This window comes from Ovis aries, chromosome 2 (genome assembly GCF_016772045.2).
Source record: "Ovis aries strain OAR_USU_Benz2616 breed Rambouillet chromosome 2, ARS-UI_Ramb_v3.0, whole genome shotgun sequence".
Classification (NCBI taxonomy): Eukaryota; Metazoa; Chordata; class Mammalia; order Artiodactyla; family Bovidae; genus Ovis; species Ovis aries.
The window spans coordinates 10,428,068-10,449,944 of NC_056055.1; the positions used below are offsets into that span (position 1 = coordinate 10,428,068).

The 21,877-nt window shown below is 42.0% G+C and overlaps 1 protein-coding gene across 3 annotated transcripts; it reads right to left on the minus strand.

The window, feature by feature from the left end:
* Window positions 1–867: 867 nt before the first annotated feature.
* Window positions 868–21,867, minus strand: PRPF4 (pre-mRNA processing factor 4). Of its 3 annotated transcripts, none has more exons than XM_004003997.6 (14): window positions 21,757–21,867; window positions 20,834–21,011; window positions 18,786–18,972; window positions 12,454–12,541; window positions 11,950–12,029; window positions 11,686–11,779; window positions 11,083–11,177; window positions 9,622–9,680; window positions 9,058–9,181; window positions 6,633–6,722; window positions 4,054–4,176; window positions 3,836–3,943; window positions 3,628–3,746; window positions 868–2,764 (listed from the first exon to the last, which is right to left on the minus strand). In XM_004003997.6, the coding sequence occupies exons 1-14, from the start codon at window positions 21,781–21,783 to the stop codon at window positions 2,571–2,573; spliced, it is 1,566 nt and encodes a 521-aa protein (XP_004004046.1). In that variant the 5' UTR covers window positions 21,784–21,867; the 3' UTR covers window positions 868–2,570. The 3 variants fall into 3 exon arrangements, with proteins under 3 accessions (XP_004004046.1, XP_011968319.1, XP_011968310.1); XM_012112929.5 differs by having other exon boundaries at window positions 20,834–21,014; XM_012112920.5 differs by having other exon boundaries at window positions 21,751–21,867.
* Between the last annotated feature and the right edge of the window lie 10 nt (window positions 21,868–21,877).

Genomic DNA, 21,877 nt, shown 5'->3' on the forward strand with positions numbered 1-21,877 from the left:
AGGGCTGCTCAAAGATGCAGACAGCAATGCCGAACTGAAGGGCTTGGATACAGATGCTCTGGCCACCAAGCACATCCAGGTGAACAAAGCCCCCAAGAGGGGGCCCAGGATTTACGGAGTTCGTGGTTCACCCGATCCAGGAGCTCTCCCTGCCACACTGAGACGATCCTCACTGTCCCTGCCACGCTGAAAAAAGGACAAATTCTCACTGAAAAAGGAGACTGTTCCTAAACCGGAAGAGGAGGTGGCACAGAAGAAAAACATACCCCAGAAGAAAATGAAGAAACAAAACACGTGATGGCCTGGGAATAAACACCGCCTAAAAATAAATGCAAGTAAAAAATAAATACAAGGTAGAGTGGTTAAAAAGTTCAGGCTTTGTACAGGGAACAGGCTGTGCTGGCTAGACTGTTTTTTTTTTTTTTTTTTTTGGTCTGGTCAGTGTTGCTAACATACTAAAGTCCTAGGAAACCTCTTATAAGGTCACAGAGACCAGACTCTACCACTTACTAATTAGGTCATCTGGAGCAAGTTACTTCTTTGAACTGCAGTTTTGTTTGTAAAAAAGGCAAGAATAATTAACTCATGAGACTGTGAGAATTAAACAAGATGTCTGTGTTGCCTGGCAGGATCTAGACAAAGTGTCCTCTTACGTGATGACGGTAGTGTTTATCTCATCATTATCACGGAATGCCACACTTAGCGTATGCTCCTCAGCCAAAGGCTTTCTAACATTTCCACTGAGGAAATGTATATTCCACATTTCTTTTGCCAAAGGCTTAGATGAAATATTTTCACTCAGTTGCTACTCCTAAATCACTTGAACACCCCATCCCACCAAAAAGACACATTTGAATGATAGTAAAATTTCACTTTGAGAAAATCTTGCACACACTATATTTAAAAATTGCATGCTAATACACTAAGGTTCATTATTAGTTTCAACACACTACAAAGGCAGTTATGAAAAAAAAAATTTTTCATGGCTTAACTATGGAGGAAATGGTAACCCACTCCAGTATTCTTGCCAGGAGAATCTCATGGACAGAAGAGCCTGCTGGGCTACAGTCCACGGGGTCGCAGGAGTCGGACACAACTTTGTGAGTAAACCACCACAACTATGGAGGAAATAGAGCCCGTTAAACAGTGAAAAGAGTGAAGTCCCCAGTAGAAGGCAGAGCTGATAATCCAGAACCTCCAGAGGCGCACAGGATGCGCAACCACTTGGTTGCAACTGAAATCAGACTAAGAAGTCTATTCAGCTACATGTCACTCATTCACAGTTTGTACAAGAGTAACTGTCAGCCTCCCTGAGGAGCAAAGGACAAGCGTTTTGAATGTTTAAGAAGCCATCATATAAGCCCTCCAATTCTCTATACACAATCCTTGCCAATTCTACTTTTGTGTGAATCTGTGTGAATTCAGATTTCAGTGGTTGTGTATCTGGGGTGGAAAGAGAAGGGAACTGCTGCATGGCCAATGAATAAGAATTAGAGGGTCCAGATACAGTTCACTGTAGTCTGGCCTATAATGCAACAGCCCTCTATTAAAAAAAAAAAAAAGACTGACAGAATGCTTACTAAGGAGACGGAATTGGAATAAGCCATACTTGAGATCATTTGTTACACCCCAAACTTAAAAAAAGGGATCCCTGTGGACTCAGGAAATGCTTCACTATACAAAACTATACAAAATAATTCTTTAAAGGACAGTTTTTTAAATAGGATTTTACTCTGTAGCAAGTGTGCAATAAAGAAAACAAGTTTATGTTTAGGAATACTCATTAGGGATTATTTTTCCCCCCGAGTTAGCTCCACATGAAGGGTACATATAAATAACCAACAGAAAAGAACTCGCACAATAGAGACATCATGTTTGCTTCCTAAAAATTTCATAGAATCTTGACACAATGGCCTAGTTTTGGGGTAACACAAAGGATGCTAAACTTCAAAGCAAAATGGAAGACATCTTCTGAAGAGGCAGATGCTCAGTTCTGAACTTCCCGATGCAGTTCGCATTCCACGTGAACTCAACAGGATGAGGTAAGACCTCCACTGCGTAACCCAGGACACAGCTGTGGTCTACATCCCGCCTTCCATTCTCAGGGTTCTCGCTGTCAGGTACTGTTCAGCCAGTGCACAGTGAGATGTGCTTCTCTACTTGAAGGCTTCCTGCACAGAGCACAACCGTCTTGCTCGCTGGGTCACATGGAGTCCCGAAACATGTACCATGTAACGGAAAGCCAGGTTTCAAGAAGTAAAAACTCTGAGTGGTTTGAGGGAAGCAAGAGGGCATTCAAACAAAAGATTAATAAAAACAATGTCTACAAAGTTCATGGAGGGGCTTGAAGATGAAAACTAAAAATTTTCAACCGTGGAAGGGGTTGACCAACACCCAGGGATTGGGCTGCTTGCCTGCAGTGGGAGCTGAGACAGATATTCAGTTCTTTTGAGGATCTACATACATGGTAATTGGCAAAATACATGATAGAACAAAACACATCAATTCCTTTCTTTTGAAAATGGCTCTAAAGGGAGAGTGAGGCTTGAGTCCTTCTTCCATGGTCCTGCCTATTCAGCCATCCAGAGCTTGAAGGTCCTGTCATAGGAGCAAGTGGCTATGAGCTGCCCATCGGAAGAAATGTCTAGGCCCATCACTTTGCCTTCGTGGCCGGCCAGAGTCTTCAGAGGGGACCAGCCTGGGTGAGTCCAGATCTTGGCTGTGTTATCATAGGCACCAGTGAGCAAGAAATTCCCATGGATAGCTACAAAAGAGAAGAGGAATTACTTAAGGAATTGAGATATTAGAGAGCGTAAGAAAAGAAAAGAACCCAAATCTGCAGGCTGTGTGCTTAGTCATGGCTGACTCTTGGTGGCCCGCCAGGCTCCTCTGTCCACGGAATTTTCCAGGCAAGAATACTAGAGTGGGTTACTTCCCTGGCGGTACAGTGGTTAAGATTCCATGCCTCCACTGTAGGGGGCATGGTTTGACCCCCGGTTGGGAAATTAAGATCCCACATGCCACATGAGGAAAAAAAAAATCTAAAGCAATTAAGAATACTGGAGTGGCTTGCTATTTCCTCCTCCAGGGGATCTTCCCAACCCAGGGATCAAACCCACGTCTCTTGCATCTCGTGCACTGGCAGGTGGATTCTTTACCGCTGTGCCACCTGGGATGTCCCCAAATCCACTAGAATATACTATTTTCAAAAAGATGTTATTTTGGCATTCACAAAATGCCAACCTCCAATCTGCATTTTTACTAGGCCTCTACAAAAAAGAGAACAACTACAGACAGACTTAGGGAAACAAATAACATTATTAAGGTCTTTTGGTTCTTTCCCTGATACACAACCTATTCAAAATAATATTAAGAACTAAGAGCTTGGACCTTCCATGGAAAGCAAAACATGCACAGAAGTCTTCTTTCCTTCCTAGCAACAAGAAGCATGCAGTCATAGCTGTGTCTGAAAGGGTGTTCGAGGGAAGGAAATTATCATGTGTTCCTTCAGCAGGGTCTAAATTCTCTCATGTTCCCCTTCCAAGTTAAGCTAACACCTGGTCTGCATTTCATGCAAATGCAATCTGTTTGTCTTGAAGTTAGGCTTACAACAGAAGGAAAACTTACGCTCAAACTTGACACCTGTCACTAGGTTCTGATGGGCAGGAATGGTATAGACACAACGTCGCTGTCGAAGGTCCCACACTTTGCAGGTGTTGTCGCCACTGCCAGTGGCAATGTGGTAGCTGTGGATCAGGTGCAGCGAGGCAGTTAGACACACAGAATACTTCCTGACCAATAACCCCTCCACCCCTCCTTCAGTGAGCTTATTTACCCATTGGGGGAGAAACTTATTCCATATATTTCCTTCAGGTGACCTTCTAGGAACATGATACAACGTCCAGTGCGCAAGTCCCAAACTCGACCAAATGCATCCAGTCCCCTGACAAAACAATTCATGAGTGAGTATTTTGAACCCAATTCTCTGTGGAAGCAGGCAGATGTCAGAGGTCAGAGGACTGCGCTGCCCCGGCTATGTGGAAGAAGCCTTACCCAGTGCCAGCCAAAGAGCCATCTTGATGGAAGGCAATGTCATACACACCCATGCTGTGGCCCTCCTGATGCAGGATCTCCTCTTGAGCTTCCAAATCCCATAAGCGCCATGATCGGTCATAGCTTAAAAAGCCAAGCTAATAATTAACCAGCAGATACTCAAAGTGTACAAAGTGCTATAAATTACAAGTGTACAAAGTGCTTCAATGTACCAAGTACTATAAATAGTTGGAGCTCAAGTTATATTTCTGAAACTACTCAAACAACCATATTAACAAATTCTTTTCTGGCATAAATAATGTCTCCACAACTAAGCATATCTCTCTTGGGTGCTAAATGGGAAACTATGGACTGCCTATGCCTAAAAAACTACCTCAGTGGCTATTTTAAAAAAGAGAATCCCCTTAGAATGGCCCAGAACAAAGACTCTGTCACCTACTTTCTTCCCCAATTTCACTGTTGTGTCCTTCCACTCACTGAGCATTTACTGGGTCCTAAACTGAATGTTGGGGATATAATCAATCACAAATAAATCAAGAGAATATAATAGAATAGAGAGTATATAAAGAGGCCCACACATACACGGTCAAATGATTTTCAATGCAGCCACCAAAGCAATTTCAATAGTGAAAATCTCGATAAATGAGAAAACTGTAATACATATGGGAAAAAAGATAAAACAAATAAAAAATCCTCAATTAAAAAATGAGTAAAGCACCTGAACACTGAACAAAAGAAAATACACCAAAGGTCAATAAGCATATGACTCAACACCAACAGTCATCAGAGTAATAAAAACTGAAACCATGAGATTTCACTACATACTTCCAAGACTGGGCAAAATGATGAGACTGCCAATGCCAAATGTTGCAAAGATGTTAAAACAACAACAACAACAACAACACTAGAATGCTGGGAATGCAGAATGACACCAACACTATGGAAAATTTAAAAGTTAAAAATACATCTATCCTATAACCTTGCAATTGCATTCCAAGGTATTTATTCAAGAGAAAGGAAAGAAAAATATGTCCACAAAAAGTACTGGACAAGAGTACGTATAGTAGCTTTATTCTTACCAGCCAAGAGTTGGAAACAGCCCAAGTGTCCACCAAGGGGAGAATGGATAAACTGCCAGTTATGCAACTGACTACTTCTCAGCAATAAAAAGGAGCTACTGATACATGCAACGACAAGAATGAATCTTAAAAATGTTGTGCTGAGTAAAAGAACCCAGACACAAATGAGTTTATACGGTATGACCATATAGAATTAATTTATGGTGACAGAAATCAGGGCAGGGGTTGTTTTGGAAAGGGGAGTTGGCTGGGAAAGGCATGGGGGAACTTTCTGGGGTGATGCAAGTGTTCTATCAACAAGTGTATGGCTATGAGCGTAACTGATGCCGTCTTGGGCCCATACAGTCCTTCCTGTCCTCCTGCTGACCCCACCTGGAACTGTACTGTGTGGCAAATCACTTTTCTATTGTCAAGGGCTTTTATTAATAGTTAATAGATATTGTTTAACAACCATTAGGACCAGGAGACCTCCATGCTCTGTTAGTCGTCAAACAATGAAGACCTTTGCTGATGTATTCCCAGCACCTACTGGTTACCCATTCATAAATCTTGACTTAGGAATGTACTTCCTGCTTCCAAGCACAGACCCCCATACCCTACGTTCACTATAAAACTGCTGCAATGGCTTCTTGAAGGTGCAGAGTACAGCTGTGAATGCTTCAGGATTGCTGACTGCCAGATCCCACCCTATAAGTGACCCTATAATAAACTGATCCACTGGTTATATGGATGGAGTTGTCCACCTTGATTATTCATCTCAAGATGCTTCTCAGGGACATCCCTCATGGTACAGTGGATAAGAACCCACCTGCCAATGCAGGGGACATGGGCGCAATCCCTGGTCCGGGATGATTCCACATGACGTGGGCCACCCATGTGCCACAACTGCTGAAGCCTGCGCGCCCAGAGGCTGAGCTTAGTCAGCAATAAGGGAAGCCGCTGCAATGAGACGCATGTGCACTGCAACAAAAGCAGTGCCCGTTCACCACAACTAGAGAGCCCACAGGCAGCAACGAAGACTCAGTGCAACCAAAAAAAAAATGACTTCTCAGTTTGGTGGGCACTTTTTGTTCCCTTGGACATCCAACAACAGGGATGTGGGTCATGTGAATGTATGCATTTGTCAAGACCGACTAAATTATACACTTAAATCCATTTCACTGCATGTAAATTGTATCTCAAAAACTTCTTTAATAGATTCTGGCCTCACTGAATTTATAGAAGCAAGAAAAGAGACTAATCTGTAAGCAGTGAGGTTATAATACAATGTATAGCCCACCCCGCCACCCCCCCTCCACCAAAAAATGCACTTCTAGTACTGGCCAAGAAAGAGAAGAGGGAAACTCTAGCTCTCTGGCATTTAGTGACTGAAATTTCAGATTAACTGCAATTTAAAGCCAAATACACTTAGCCTTAACTGTACCATATAGTCTTTTTTGATTCTGATTCATTGCAGTCCAAGAAAATATTACTTGAAGACAGAATAAGAGGATGGCTTACCAGGTGGTACCTAAGAAACGTCCTGATGGATGCCACATTACACGGGCCACACGCACTGTGTGGCCTTCAATATCTGCCACCGGTTCATCACTGAAAAAGAACCAAATATCGTAAGCAAACTATTTTACAGTCATGCAAATATTCACTGAATTTTTTTCAATGGTTGAGCACACAGGCACTCATTCTGCATGGGTGCGCAGGCCAAATTGTAATTTGTAATCTTAAAATTTTAGGGCCAATGATAATTTAATCACCTCCCAAGGTTATAAAAGCTTTGGGACTATTACGTATGTCCACAGGGGAACACTGCCCATCTTCTGTTGCTCAGTAGCTCAGGTGCGTGCTACTCTTTGTGACTCCAAGGACTACAGCAGGCCAGGCCTCCCTGTCCTTCACCATCTCCTGGAGCTTGCTCAAACTCATGTCCACTGAGTCAGTGATACCATCCAAACATCTCCTCCTCTGTCGTCTCCTTCTCCTCCTGCTTTCAATCTTTTGTAGCATCAGGGTATTTTCCAATGAGTCAGTTCTTCACATCACGTGGCCAAAGTATTGGAGCTTCAGCTTCAGTATCAGTCCTTCCACTGAATATTCAGGGTTGATATCCTTTAGGATGGACTGATTTGATCTCCTTGCAGTTCAAGGGACTCTCAAGAGTCTTCTCCAGCACCACAGTTCAAAAACATCAGTTCTTTGGAGCTCAGCCTTCTTTACACTCCAACTCTCGCATCCATAAATGACTACTGGAAAAGCCATAGCTTTGTGTATATGCACCTGTTAGTAAAGTAATGCCTCTGCTTTTTAATATGCTATCTAGGTTTGTTATTGCTTTTCTTCCAAGAGGCAAGTGTCTTTTAATTTCATGGTTGCAGCTGACATCTACAGTGGTTTTGGAGTCCAAGAAAATAAAGTCTGTCACTGTTTCCATTGTTTCCCCATCTATTTGCCATGAAGTGATGGGACCAGATGCCATGATCTTAGTTTTTTCAATGTGAATTTTAAGCCAGCTTTTTCACTCTCTTCTTTCACCTTTCATCAAGAGGCTCTTTAGTTTCTCTTCACTTTCTCCCATAAGGGGGGTGTCATCTGTATATCTGAGGTTACTGATATTTCTCCAGGCAATCTTGATTTTAGCTTGTGCTTCATCCAGCCCGGCATTTCTCATGATTTACTCTGCTTGTACGTCAAATAAGCAGGGTGACAATATACAGCCTTGACGTACTCCTTTCCAAATTTTGACCAGTGTGTCGTTCCATGTCCAGTTCTAACTGTTGCTTCTTGACCTGCATACAGCTTTCACAAGAGGCAGGTCGAGTGGCCTGCTGTTTCCATCTCTCTCAGAATCTTCCACAGTTTGCTGCGACCCACACAGTCAAAGGCTTCAGTGTAGTCAGTGAAGCAGAAGCAGATGCCGCAGCACTTCAGTAAGCACTGCCCTTCTACTTCAGCTCACTGTCGACAAACGCTCAGCTCTACACCACTTACGATCAAGAGAAAACCTAACAAGCAAAATAATTTCTCTGAATCAAAGGACTGCTGAGAGTCTAGAAAGAAACATACTTTGATAGAGATGCAGGGCAATATCAAACATTTCTGGTGCAAGTGGATTATAGATAATTTTATCTCAAACTTCAGCTTGTCCAAGGATCTTCATGAAAGAAGAACTCCTAAACAGAGGCTTAGTTTCCTTTCAGTGGCCCTTAAATTCTACTACCAGCAACAGCAGAAAGATCTGAAACACCAGTGAAAGGAAATAAACACAAACCCTAAAGAGGGCAATTAAAAAGAGAACACTATTAATGTGGATACACATAACTAATCAAAGCCCTAGAGGAACAAACATTGCTACTTATTACCAAAGCCAATTAAAACTTGCTGTGCTCACAGGTAATATCCTATCTAGCAGAGTGGAGACACTAATTAGCTCCTCACAAAATCCTAGAACAAAAGCCTCATGTGCTTTCCCAAAGAAGGAAAACTAAGCAACTGAATTCAGAAGTCTTTTAGGCAACAAGGTGCTTCTAACTATTTCTTGGAAAACAATAAATAATCACAAACACATTAAAACAGACAAGCCTGTTGTACTTGGAAAATATGGTTTAGGTAAAGTATGATGAAATTGTGAGCATACCACTTCCTTGGCAATACTGCTGGACATAGCCTTCTTTCTCTCCCCTGCGGCTGTTTGCTAAGAACCAATGTGTTGTCTGGAGTATTATTTTCAGTCAATCTACCAAATAGCGCATTTCTCCAACGTCAATCTACTGCAATGGCAGGTATAATAGATCGTTCCAGAATAACGAGCCAGGAAACAGTGGTCACTGTTTAGAGGCAAAAACCAAGGTACAGAGTTCTAGGTCCCTAGGGCCAACCAATCAACTGTTTACTGTGGTGACTGCCGTGCGGACAGAGCAGTAATATTCACCTGTCAAGGCTCCACAGTTTCACAGAACCATCAGCAGCACAAGAGGCCAGATTGACGTCTTTTTGGTCCAAGGAGACCGTGGATTTGGGATGGAATACGATCGCTCCCACGTTTGTGTTATGGCCTGAAGGAGTGTAAGAGATGGAAATTAAAGGGCTGCTGTTCCGTTATAACTTAAGTGTAAATATACACAATGAGGAATATTATATATACACATTTCAGAAAACGTGAACCTATAAAGTATTATTCAACTACTAAAAAACTGAACTTTTAAAATTTAAACGTATAAATTACATTAAAAAAAAAGCTAAACACATACAAAAAAGTTTCTTGCTTTAGAGACTGCAAATGCCAGAGTAGGGCTGGACATGAGAGAGAAATATGCGTATGATATCATTATCATTCAGCCTTGCAGTCAAAGAAAACCAAACCAAGTCAGATCATATCAAGAATTAATTGTGTGTGTACTGGGTTTGAGTGTCCGGTAGAGCTTTAAGAGCTATACTGCTTGATAAGAGTTTGAACTGGGAAAAAGACCAAGCTTTGGGTAAGAGTCTAACTCACCTCGCAGAGTGTGAAGGAGGTTGCAATCCGGAACAGACCAGAGCTTGCAGAGCCCACTCCTATCAAACACAAAGGAAAGCACCTCAGCCAGGGTTGGTCTGGGAAGGAAAAGGTATCTTGGTAACATTACTAAAGGACAGTATCTTCTTACCCCCAAAAATAGTTATAGCGGCAGTCAAAAAAGAAAAGACTTATCATTTGAAGGGTTATATAAGAAAGCTATAACCAGGTCTGAAGCAAACAAAGGCCTCTACTGGACTATAAATATTATAGCACAAGTTGCTCTTCTCCTTAACTTTTAGACCAATTTCTAGGCAAAGTAGGAGAAATTAAATTATCTAACTATAATATTAATAATGATACTATCTCCTTAAATATGAATAGCATATTACTTACAAAGTAATTAAATTTTAAAAACTGCTTTATTTTGAAAAATTCCAACAAATTACTTTTATATCATCTCAGATGACCATTGTAACAGATTTGTGAGGTACATAAGACAGGAATGATCATTTCTATTCTACTTGTGCGTTCGTTTTATTTTCTGTAATTAACTTTTTAAATTGGAGTATAGATGATTTACAATGTTGTGTCAGTTTCTGCTGCACAGCAGTGAGTCATTTCTGCTTCATAATAAAGACGGCTAAGGCTTTGAAGAGGTGGACGATCTACATATGTCCTTGGTTTTCTCCTGAACTGGTCTTGATTTTTGCCTAGTCAGGTAGCTTCTGTGTGTACAATGTAAGGAAGATAGCCCCTCACTAGATGACAATGTCCCACAAGAACACTAAGTGACTGAACAGAACAAAACACCAAAGTTTTCACATCTTAAAAGTTTTTTGCATATGCGATGGCAAACAGAAAACAGAATAAACACAAAAACGGTAATTTGCTTTGCTTTACAGATAAAGAAACTGAAGCTTACACAGAAGTATCTTGCTTAGGTCACATAACTAATAAAGAAAAGCTATATCAAGGTGTGTATAATTAGTCTATAAACTCCTTGTATTAATATATCTGCTCCAAAATGATGCTAATGCCAAGAATATGACTGACACATGAGAACTGAAAGCTCTATTATAAACTACAATGGGTACACATTACCACCTCTAGTTTGATGTGATCATGAGCAGCAGAGGAAAATGGGATGGCAATGGCCTTCTATTTATTTTTCACCTTTTTTTTGAAAGTAGCTCAGTCACATCTGACTCTTTGCGACCCCATGGACTATACAGTCCATGAATTCTCAAGGCCACAATACCGGAGTGGGTAGCCTTTCCCTTCTCCAGGAGATCTTCCCAACCCAGGGATTGAACACAGGTTTCCCACAATGCAGGCGGATTCTTTACCAGCCGAGCCACCAGGGAAGCCAAGCAATGGCCTTCGAAAACAAATGTTGACTTTCCCCCCAGAACCCCATTCAGGGAAAAGAAAACAAACCACTGTAAGATGGGGACTTACCAACAAGCTGTGGCCAGCATTTTGGAATTGGGACTAAAGTGACAGTAGGAGATAGGCCGGTCATCCCCAATCTGACTGCAGAAATTATTCAAAGACTTAAAGAAAAGACAAACAAGCAATCATTAAATGCTAACCCAAGACTTTCTTGGCTTTTCCACCACCACAACAACAACAACAACAAAAACCTTTTCAGTTTTAACCCACCCTAAGATTCCCCACCCCTCCTCTTTTGTCAGAAGACACTTCTACAAATGAATGAACGAACCGAGTCAAGGCTTATCTGGAACTCCCTCATGCTGTCATCTACAGACTGTGTCGACAGCGTCTCTGTCCACTAAATATAAACCAGAAAGCCATGGCAAGCCTTAAAGCACAGTCTAACATATTAAAAGGGAGAAGTACAGCACAGAACCACAGGCGCCTGCCTCGTACAAAGTACAGCAGGTTCCCTGGCACCTTAACGGACCAATCCTCTCAAGCAGCAACAGTGCAAGCAAAGATGTACGGCTGCCTTTTATTTGTTAGAGGTGGGCCAAGGTAGAACATTTAATAAACACTGCAAGAAATCTTTAAAACATCAGGCAATCATGGGGAGCGTCTTACCCGGAGAGATTTGTGCAGCTCTTGCATCTGGGAGGTTCTAGTTGTCTCAGGAATCTCTTTATGAAGACGGGCCTCTTCTAAGCGTTTCATTGCCCTGTAACACAGAAAACATTACCCTGGGCAAACTGGCTGGAAACAAGGGTCCACAGAAGTCTCTGTACCACTCAATTTCAACTAACAACCACAGTCATTATAAAGCAGATCCTCAGTCCCTGAGAGGAAACAAGAAGCATGCTTCTTCCTCCTTCTCAAATTTCTCCTTACCTGGGCAGTGAGTAATTAGCAATCCACAGTCTAGCAACCTTCAGGCTGTTTGGTCCTTCATGGTACCAAGTCTGCTGATACTGAAAGTTAAATAAGAGCAGAAATGTCAAGTCTGAGGCATCCCTGCCTCTTTCATAGCTATCAATTCCCTATTGTAACTGCCCAGGAAAAAGGTGAATTAGTTCAGAATAATATGATGAAATCAGGTATATGCGCTTACTGCTATGTTTCTTTCTATGAGTTCTTATTGGATGATTTCTGGTTCCTTTTTAAAAGGGAAACCAGGAATGCTGTGCTTCTTTCCCAAAATGGGAAACTCGCTTACCTCCGTCTGTATCTACAAAGGAACCACAAACAACTGCCAACAACTATTCCTGAACAGCAGTCTCCAACCCCTGCTCTGCGCCTCATCCGAGGCAAAGCTCAGCTCTGAAAACAGAAGACGAGAGAACTAGCCCCTTGCCTCCCGCGTGTTGACACTATGAAGCCAAGGACGTATTTTACCTCTTCTTTGGACTTCTTTGATTTCTCATCATCTTTTTTGGTCTTTTTTAAGGCATCAGTACCGACCACTGAAAGGATATTTCTTAACCTGTAACAAAGTAAAACAGAATTTAAATAGAGTTGAGATAAGGTAAAGTAGGACTTTCACCTTACTTCACTCAGCGCCACAGTGTGTTGGATACTCGACGCGCTAAGTATAGAAAATGACTAAGAAACACCCTTGACTTCACAGGGTGCTAAGGGGAATCATGAGTAAACCACCTAGACTTGGAGGGAATCAGGGAAGGCCTTGTGGAGAAGATGGTCTCTAAACTGAGCCCTCAATCAATCAGGTCAATAGGTCAAGAATGTTCGGAAAGGACAGCTAAGGCAGAGGGTTCCACGAATGTGAAGGTCTAGAGGCAAGCATGTTGAGCCTGGAACCAACAGTTCAGTATGGCTGGAGCATGGGGTACTGGGAAAGGCTGAGTGAGAAAAATGGCTGCGAATCTCAGTAGGGGCCAGGCCACAATGTGCTCCTAATGCCAGGGAGAGCAGGGTTCACATTTGAGAAAGACTCCTGGAAAAGCATGGAGGAAAAAGAGGGAAGAACAAAGGAGGGAACTCAGTATACTGTGGTATCCTCCCACTTGAGTCCTAATGGACTCAATAAGACGGTGGCAGCAGAGACTCCAGACAGGCACCTAAGGGACACAGACAACAAACAAAGTATATCCTTTGCGAGGCTATTAACAAAGTAACACACCGTGACAGGGCATGATGTCGGGGCTCACTTTACCAGGGACCAGAGGTTAGGAAGAGCTTCTTTAAGGAGGTGGTATTTATGCTAAAACCCAAAGAATTAAAAAAGCTCTAAAAGGCAAGAGTTTCAGTATTCTTGCCTAGAAAATCCGTGGACACAGGAGCCTGGCAAGCTACATTCCATAGGGTCGCAAGAGTCAGACACAACTTAGCGACTAAATCACAACACAAAAGGCAAGAGAGGGGAACAAAAAAAGGAAAATTAAGTCAAAAGACAGAAAATAAAGCTTGAGTATCCTAGGAGGATCATTATGGCTAAGTCTAGTAAACGGGAAGAAGGGTACAAGGTAAGGATGAAGAGCGTATTAGGAGTTTTCTACTCTAAGTTTAGTAAGAGACACTGTAGGATTTTAAGCAAACAATTAATACAGCAAATCTGGGGTTACTACAATAGTCTAAATGTGAAACTAGTGGAGGGAGAGAAAAGAGGACATGCTGGAGGTATATTTCAGAAGCAGAATAAACAAGATTTTGCTGATGGGTTACAGAGAAGGTGACGCAGGTTTTTAACTGAAAACTGTGTGAATGGTTGTGTTATTTGCAAGAATAGGAAAAGAATGGAAAATAGATGAGTTCAATGTCAGCTCACTTCAGTTCAGTTGCTCAGTCGTGACTGCAGAGACTGCAGCACACCAGGCCTCCCTGTCCATCACCAACTCCCAGAGTTTACTCTGACTCACATCCGTCAAGTCAGTGATGCCATCCAGCCATCTCATCCTCTGTCAACCCCTTCTTCTGCCTTCAATCTTTCCCAGCATCAGGGTCTTTTCAAATGAGTCAGCTCTTCGCATCAGGTGGCCAAAGGACTGGAGTTTCAGCTTCAGCATCAGTCTTTACAATGAATATTCAGGACTGATTTCCTTTAGGATGGACTGGTTGGATCTCCTTGCAGTCCAATGGATTCTCAAGACTCTTCTCCAACACCACAGTTCAAAAGCATCAACTCTTTGGCACTCAGCTTTCTTTAAAGACCAACTCTCACATCCATACATGACTACTGGGAAAACCATAGCTTTGACTAGATGGACCTTTGTTGGCAAAGTAATATCTCTGCTTTTTAATATGCTGTTTAGGTTGGTCGTAACTTTTCTTCCAAGGAGTGTCTTTTAATTTCATTCAACGTAGGTCCATGAGTAAAGGTAAATTGGAAGTGGTCAAGCAGGAGATGGCAAGAATAAACATCGACATCTTTAAGGAATCAGTGAACTAAAATGGACAGGAATGGGCAAATTTAATTCAGATGACCATTAAATCTACTACAGTGGGCAAGAATCCCTTAGAAGAAATGGAGTAGCCATCATAGTCAATAAGAGTCTGAAATGCAGCACTTGAGTGCAATCTGAAAAATGACAGAATGATCTCAGTTCGTTTCCAAGGCAAACCATTCAACATCACAATAATCCAAGTTTAAGCCCCAACCACTGATGCTGAAGAAGTTGAAGCTAACTGGTTCTATGAAGACCTATAAGATCTTCTAGAACTAACACCAAAAAAAGATGTTCTGTTACGCTCAGGGGATTGGAATGCAAAAAGGAGCAAGTCAAAAGATACTTGGAGTAACAGGCAAGTTTGGCCTTGGAGTACAAAATGAAGCAGGACAAAGGCTAACAGAATTCTACCAAGAGAACACACTGGTCATAGTAAACACCTTTTTCCAACAACACAAGAGACAACTTTACATGTGGACATCACCAAATGCCAGATTGATTTTATTCTTTGCAGTCGTAAATGGAGAAGCTCTATCCACTCAGCAAAAACAAGACCTGAAGCTAACTGTGGCTCACATCATCAGCTCCTTATAGCAAAATTCAGGCTTAAACTAAAGAAAGCACGGAAAACCACTAGGCCATTCAGATACGACCTAAATCAAATCCTCCACGATCATACAGTGGAGGTAAGAAAGAGATTCAAGGGATTCTATCTGGTGAACAGACTGTCTGAAGAACTATGGACAGAGGTTCGTAATACCGGACATGAGGAGGCACTGACTAAAACCATGCCAAAGGAAAAGAAACACAATAAGGCAAAGTGGTTGTCTGACAAAGTCTTACAAATAGCTGAGGAAAGAAGAGAAGAGAAAAGCAAGGGAGAAGGGGAACGGTATACCCAACTGAATGCAGAGTTCCAGAGACTAGCAAGGAGAGAGAAGGCCTTCGTCAAAGAACAATGCGAAGAAACAGAGGAAAACAGAACAGGAAAGACTAGAGATCTCTTCAAGAAAACTGGAGATAGCAAAAGAACATTTCATGCAAAGACGGGCACAATAATGGACAGAAACAGTAAAGACCTAATAGAAGCAGAAGAGATCAGGAAGAGATGGCAAGAATACACAGAAGAACTGTACAGCAAAGATCTTAATGATCTGGATAGCCATGATGGTGTGGTCACTCACCTAGAGCCAAACATCGTGAGGGCCTTCAGAAGCACTGCTACCAATAAAGCTAGTGGAGGTGATGGAATTCCAGCTGAGCTATTTCAAAGCCTAAAAGACGATGCTATTAAAGTGCTGCATTCAGTATCTCAGCAAATTTGGGAAAACTCAGCAGTGGCCACAGAACTGAAAAAGGTCAATCTTCATCCTAATTCCTAAGAAGGACAGTACTAAAGAACATTTAAACTACCAGACAACTGCGCTCACTTCCCATGCTAGTAAGGTTATGCTCAAAATCCTTTAAGCTAGGCTTCAGCAATACTTGAATGCAAACTTCCAGATGTACAAGCTGGGTTTAGAAAAGGCAGAGGAACCAGAGACCAAATCGCCAACATTCACTGATCATAGAGAAAGCAAAGGAATTCCAGAAAAACATCTACCTCTGTTGCACTGACTATGCAAAAGCCTTTGACTGTGTGGATCATAACTGTGAAAAACTCTTAAATAAGAGATGTGAATACCAGACCATCTTACCTGTCACCTGAGAAACCTAAATGCGAGTCAAGAAAACAAGTTAGAATCTTATATGGAATAAACGGCTGGTTCAAAATTAAGAAAGCAGTATGACAAGGCTGTATACCGTCACTCTGCTTATTTAACTTATACGTAGAGTACATCATGGAAATGCCAGGCTGGATGACTCACAAGCTGGGAGAAATATCAACAGCCTCAGATAGACAGATGATACCACTCTAACGGCAGAAAGCAAGGAGGAACTAAAGAGCTCCTTGATGAGGGTGAAAGAGAGAGTGAAAAAGTCAGCTTGAAACTCAATATTAAAAAATCTAATTAGATGGCCTCTGGTCTTAACACGTCATGGCAAACAGAAGAGGAAAAGGTGGAAGCAGAGACAAATTTCCTCTTCCTGGGATGAAGAAAATCACTGCGGATGGTGACTGCAGCCATGAAATTAAAGATGACTGCTTTCTGGAAGGAAAGCAATGATAAACCCAGACAGTATATTAAAAAGCAGAGACACCACTTAGCTGAAAAAGGTCTGTACAGTCACAGCTATGGTGTTTCCAGTAGTCATGTACGCATGTCAGAACTGGACCATCAAGAAGACAGAGTTCTGAAGAACTGATGCTTTCGAACTGCTGGAGAAGGCTCTTGAGAGTCCCTTGGACAGCAAGGAGATCAAACCAGTCAATCCCAAAGGAAATTAACCCTGAATATTTTCACTGGAAGGACTGATGTTGAAGCTGAAGCTCCATACTCTGGCCACCTGATGAAAACAGCCAACTAACTGGAAGAGGCCCTGATGCTGGCAAAGACTGAAGATAGCAGGAGAAGAGGGCAACAGAGGATGAGACGGTTGGATGACATCATCAATTCAACGGACATGAACTTGGGCAAACTCCAGGAGATGGTGAGGTACAGGGAGGCCTGGCATGCTGTAGTCCCTGGGGTTGCAAAGAGTAGGACACGACTTGGTGACTGAACAACAAGAACTTAGAGATGTCAAATTTGAGACTATCGAATAGCCAGGCTACAGAGACCTGGGAGTCATCAGACTCCATGTCATGGGAGTCCATATAAACTCCACATACACCATGCCCTGGGAATGGACCTGATCCCTCACGGCTGGTGTAGGACAAGGACAAACAACAGCGGTTTATAAAGGTTACGCAGGGGGAAAATGAGGCTTAGAAGAATTAGCTAAAGAAACAGGAGGAAAACCAGGAGGACTGGGTTTTATGGGAGCCAAGGAAAGGGAGCTTGTGAAGGATGGAATAGGTGGCAGTGTACTGGGGCTATTCTTAGTAATGAGCTGATGACCTTAATGAATAGCCATTTCAACGTGGTAGTGGTCCATCAGTTTGCACTGGGCTGAAGAGTGGCAAGGGCCTTAAGAGGGTAAATGTAGTAAGTGAGGAATAGTTGAGCCCCAAGTCCTGAAGAGGCAGGCAGGTCACATCCTCATAACTGCACACGACTAGCCTGTCACTGACAGTTTTGGAACTTCAGAATCACAAGAGTAGCATTATCTGAGGAAAATACCTCTTTTCAATAATGTCCAAAAAACACTTACCATCATGTTTTATGTTAATGACAAAAAACGCGTTTGCTGTTTAAATTTTCAGAGTCCAGTGACAAATTTTACCCAACTGAAAACGACACATTAAGGAGAGGAAGGGGAAGGAACATGTTAACACCTTCACAGTTTATAAAGAAAAATTAGTACTGGAGAATAAACTGGCCTAAGACTTAGATTATGGACTAAACCATATTCACACAACTTAATAAGATATTCTGTTAACATTATGTGAGACATTCTATTAAAGAATTAGCTACAAGTATCAACTAAATAATGGCAGAAAGTGAAGAGGAACTAAAGAGCCTCTTGATGAAAGTGAAAAGAGGAGAGTGAAAAAAGCTGGCTTAAATTCAGCATTCAAAAAATGAACATCATGGCATCTGGTTGAATCACTTCATAGCAAATAGATAGGGAAAAAGTGCAAAGTGTCAGATTTCATTTTCTTGGGCTTCAAAATCAATGTGGATGGTGACTGCAGTCATGAAATTAAAAGACACTTGCTCCTTGGAAGAACAGCTATGACAAACCTAGACAGTGCATTAAAAAGCAGAGACATCACTTGGCTGAAAAAGTTCCAAATAGTCAAGGTTATGGTTTCTCCAGCAGTCATGTATGGATGTGGACCGTAAAGAAGGCAGAGTACCGAAAAATCAATGCTTTTGAACTGTGGGGTCGGAGAAGACTCTTGAGTCCCTTGGACAGCAAGATCAAACCAGTCCATCCTAAAGGAAATCAATCCTCCAAAATTCATTGGAAGGACTGATGCTGAAACTGAAGCTCCAATACTTTGGCCACCTGATGCGAAGAGCCAACTCACTGGAAAAGACCCTGATGCTAGAAAAGACTGAGGGCAGGAGGAGAAGAGGACGACAGGATGAGACAGTTGGATGGCGTCACTGACTCAATGGACATGAGCCTGAGCAAGCTCCGGGAGACAGTGAAGGACAGGGAAGTTCATGGGGTCACAAAGAGTCGGACATGACTTAGTGACTGAACAACAACAACTAAAATCTGGAACTATAATCCTGTGATTAAAAAAGAGTAAGTACTTAGAAAGGGTACCTTTCTCTTCTTTCAGCAGGACCTTCTCCAAAAAGTGTGATGGGTTCCCCCAAAGCTCTAAGGCAAGCTTTGACCTCTGAGTCATCTGTGGAAACGTTGATTTGCCGGGCTCGCTTCCTTCTCTCAAACTCTGCTAACACTTCAGCCTGTCTCTCACTGATGTGCTCTTCAATTTCAAACACTTCTCCTATAAACAGAACAGGCAATATCAGCATAATCACCAATCTTCTTTAATTAAGGAGAGAGAAATAAGTTCTTACAACTGGAGTTTGCACGCCTCTGCTGCTGCTGCTAAGTTGCTTCAGTCGTGTCCAACTCTGTGCAACCCCATAGACGGCAGCCCGCCAGGCTACCCCATCCCTGGGATTCTCCAGGCAAGAACACTGGAGTGGATTGCCATTTCCTTCTCCAATGCATGACAGTGAAAAGTGAAAGTGAAGTCGCTCAGTTGTGTCCGACTCTTAGTGACCCCATGGACTGCAGCCTACCACGCTCCTCCGTCCGTGGGATTTTCCAGGCAAGAGTACTGGAGAGGGGTGCCATTGCCTTCTCCGCTGCATGCCTCTAGGGACAGTTAACTAATCTGTTAGAAACTTTAGTTTCTCAGTTTATTAAAGTATGCCAAACACAGAAAACTAAATGAGGTTTTAAAGGCCAGAAACTGGTTCAAGTCATCTTGTTTCATTTGGCAACTTACACTTACATAAACACACAGCCTTCATGAGACAATGAGAATATGGAGCACTTTTAACAAGTTATCTAGGCTTTCTATCCATGGCAAAATAGAAACATTATTTCAACAGTTGCCAAAGCTACTCTCTGAAATAGTCTCAGTATAGGAACACTAACAAATCTAACAGTGAACTGGAAATAATTACCATGAAAATGATAAAGCCTTAACTACAAGGCTTTTTGGATAATCTAGTAGCTAGTTTTAAAACTCACATAAAAAACAAGCATTTGGATGAGAAGTGAGAAGTACAAGGGTGATGCAGTCATGTTTAAAATAACATAAAAGGTTTAAAACTCATGAAAAGTGCACACGTATAGAAAAGAAAATGTGTGGGAGGGTCGATGAGAAACAACAGAAGTCCTATCTGCACAGAAGTCTTTTTATACCCTTCCATACTTTCTGAATTTCTTATGACAAACATGAATGATTTTATTTTTAAAATATAGTAGACTACTAGTTACTGGCATGAAAAAATACCCTCAACAGTGTGTGCATACTTACTGGCTTACTTGTTTCCAACTCTTTGAGAGCTGGTAGACTGTAGCCCACCAGACCCCTCTGTCCATGGGGTTTTCCATGCAAGAAATACTGCAGTAGGTTGCCATTTCCTCTTCCAGGGGATCTTCCCCACCCAGTGATCAAAGCCACCTTGTCTCCTGTGTCTTGCACTGCAGGTGAATTCTTTACCCACTGAGCCATCAGGAAAGCCCATTTAACAGTATCACAATGACAAACGCAGCTTACAAAACAATTGGTTTATCGTGATTTCATTTATGGGAAAAAAAAGTGTATTTTTATAGCTTTATTAAGTTCTTGAAATGACATAGCTCCAATTAATACAGATTACAGGTTTTTCTACTTCATATGTTTCTTTATTGTTTAATTGCTTTCAAAATAAAGATGGCTATCACTTTAAAATTTAGAAGAGATAATTTCATTTTGGGTGAAAAACAGTTGAAAAACTAAAAAGAGGAGAATATTAGGAAACACAGTAGCTCCAAGCTAACGCCAGAACTACACTAGATCTCCAGAAGACAAAGGAAATCACTCTGAATTCAAATACACACTGAATAAATAAATTCCTAGTAAAATTACTAACAGTTTACTGAAGGAAAACTGTATAAAAGGTTTTAAGAAAAAGGTTCTTTGGATGATAAGACCAAGTCAGGTAGGTGGAGAATATGGACTTTGATAGGTGCAAGCTTATTAGTTGTAGTTTCTTGACATAAACTAGTGATATTTAAGATGAAGAAGGTAATCATTACAGAAAATTTGAGCACCAAAGGTAAAGATGAACTCACAATTTGAATCTTACCAGAGGTTATGTTAATGTTTCCTGCTTCAATTCCTGCTTTGAGTCCTTCTTTTCCCAAAAGCCCAGATTCTCCTTTGGCCAGACGCTCCCTCTCCTTCTCTTCCAAACTTCCATAATAGATGTGTGGTTTCTTCACAACAGGAGCCACTAAGTCATCTGGTGCCTTAGTTTTGGTTGCCTGCTAAAACAAAGACCTAGGTTAACCTAAAGCTTAATCTTAGCAGCCTAATAGGTTTCGCAGCAGAATGAAGCTTATTTAGAGCTTCAAACCTATTTCTTCCCCACACAAAGGACAAACCAGACACCAGTTAAAATGTGTCTTCCTTAATCTGGGGGTGGAGGGAAAGAGTGGTTCCAGTCTCTTAATCACTTAAGTTTTGTAGATAGGAAGAGATGGATAAAACTAGTCAATTTCTCGTGCTGATTTTTCTGTCAAAGGTTTTCTCTTGAATATGTGTATTTCATACGGCTGCAGCAGGTGAAATCTCTTCTTGGCTTTTATGAAATTTCCACAATTACTGCTCATCACAGGGGTATCAAGGATAACTGAAATAACCAACGCGATGGTACGGGGGCCAAGTTAGAAAGCTACTGTTCATACATTTCAAACGTTTCGGATATGAAGCAGTAGATAAGTTAGGAGGCCTCGTTACAATTAAGAGTTCTGAAAGTGTCATAAATCTTGGCCAAGACTCTACTCCCTTTCAGAGCTCCGTTTCTGAACCAGACGGAAGAGATATTTACATTTCGGGGCTGGAGTGAGAGGTGAAAACGAGCTAAAACAGATGGAAGCACCCAAGAATTAGGAAAACACCGAAGCCTTCCTCCTCGGCCCTCCACCGCCGTAGCCCGTTCCCTAATGGCCCTGTTTCGCAGGGACCCCCCCACCCCCTCAGCGCTCCCTGCCAGAATGAGACCTGTACCGTGGAGGAGGGTCGTGAGGAAGCCATGCTGGGCTCCGGGGACGCGAAGCCTCAGCGAAAGCCGCGCTCTACGTTTCAGACCGTCCACCGCGCGCCCAGCAAAGCGGAACTACGTCACCAA

What these genes read in the sequence shown, in the direction of transcription:
- PRPF4 (XM_012112920.5), bottom strand. Translation starts at nt 21,783, where the DNA reads ATGGCTTCCTCACGACCCTCCTCCACGGTACAG. An exon ending in AAACATTAACATAACCTCTG is followed by an intron (nt 18,973 to 20,833) that starts GTAAGATTCAAA and finishes TTCTGTTTATAG; the next exon opens with GAGAAGTGTTTGAAATTGAA. An exon ending in AAACTGTGGAGCCTTGACAG is followed by an intron (nt 6,723 to 9,057) that starts GTGAATATTACT and finishes GTTCTTTTTCAG; the next exon opens with TGATGAACCGGTGGCAGATA.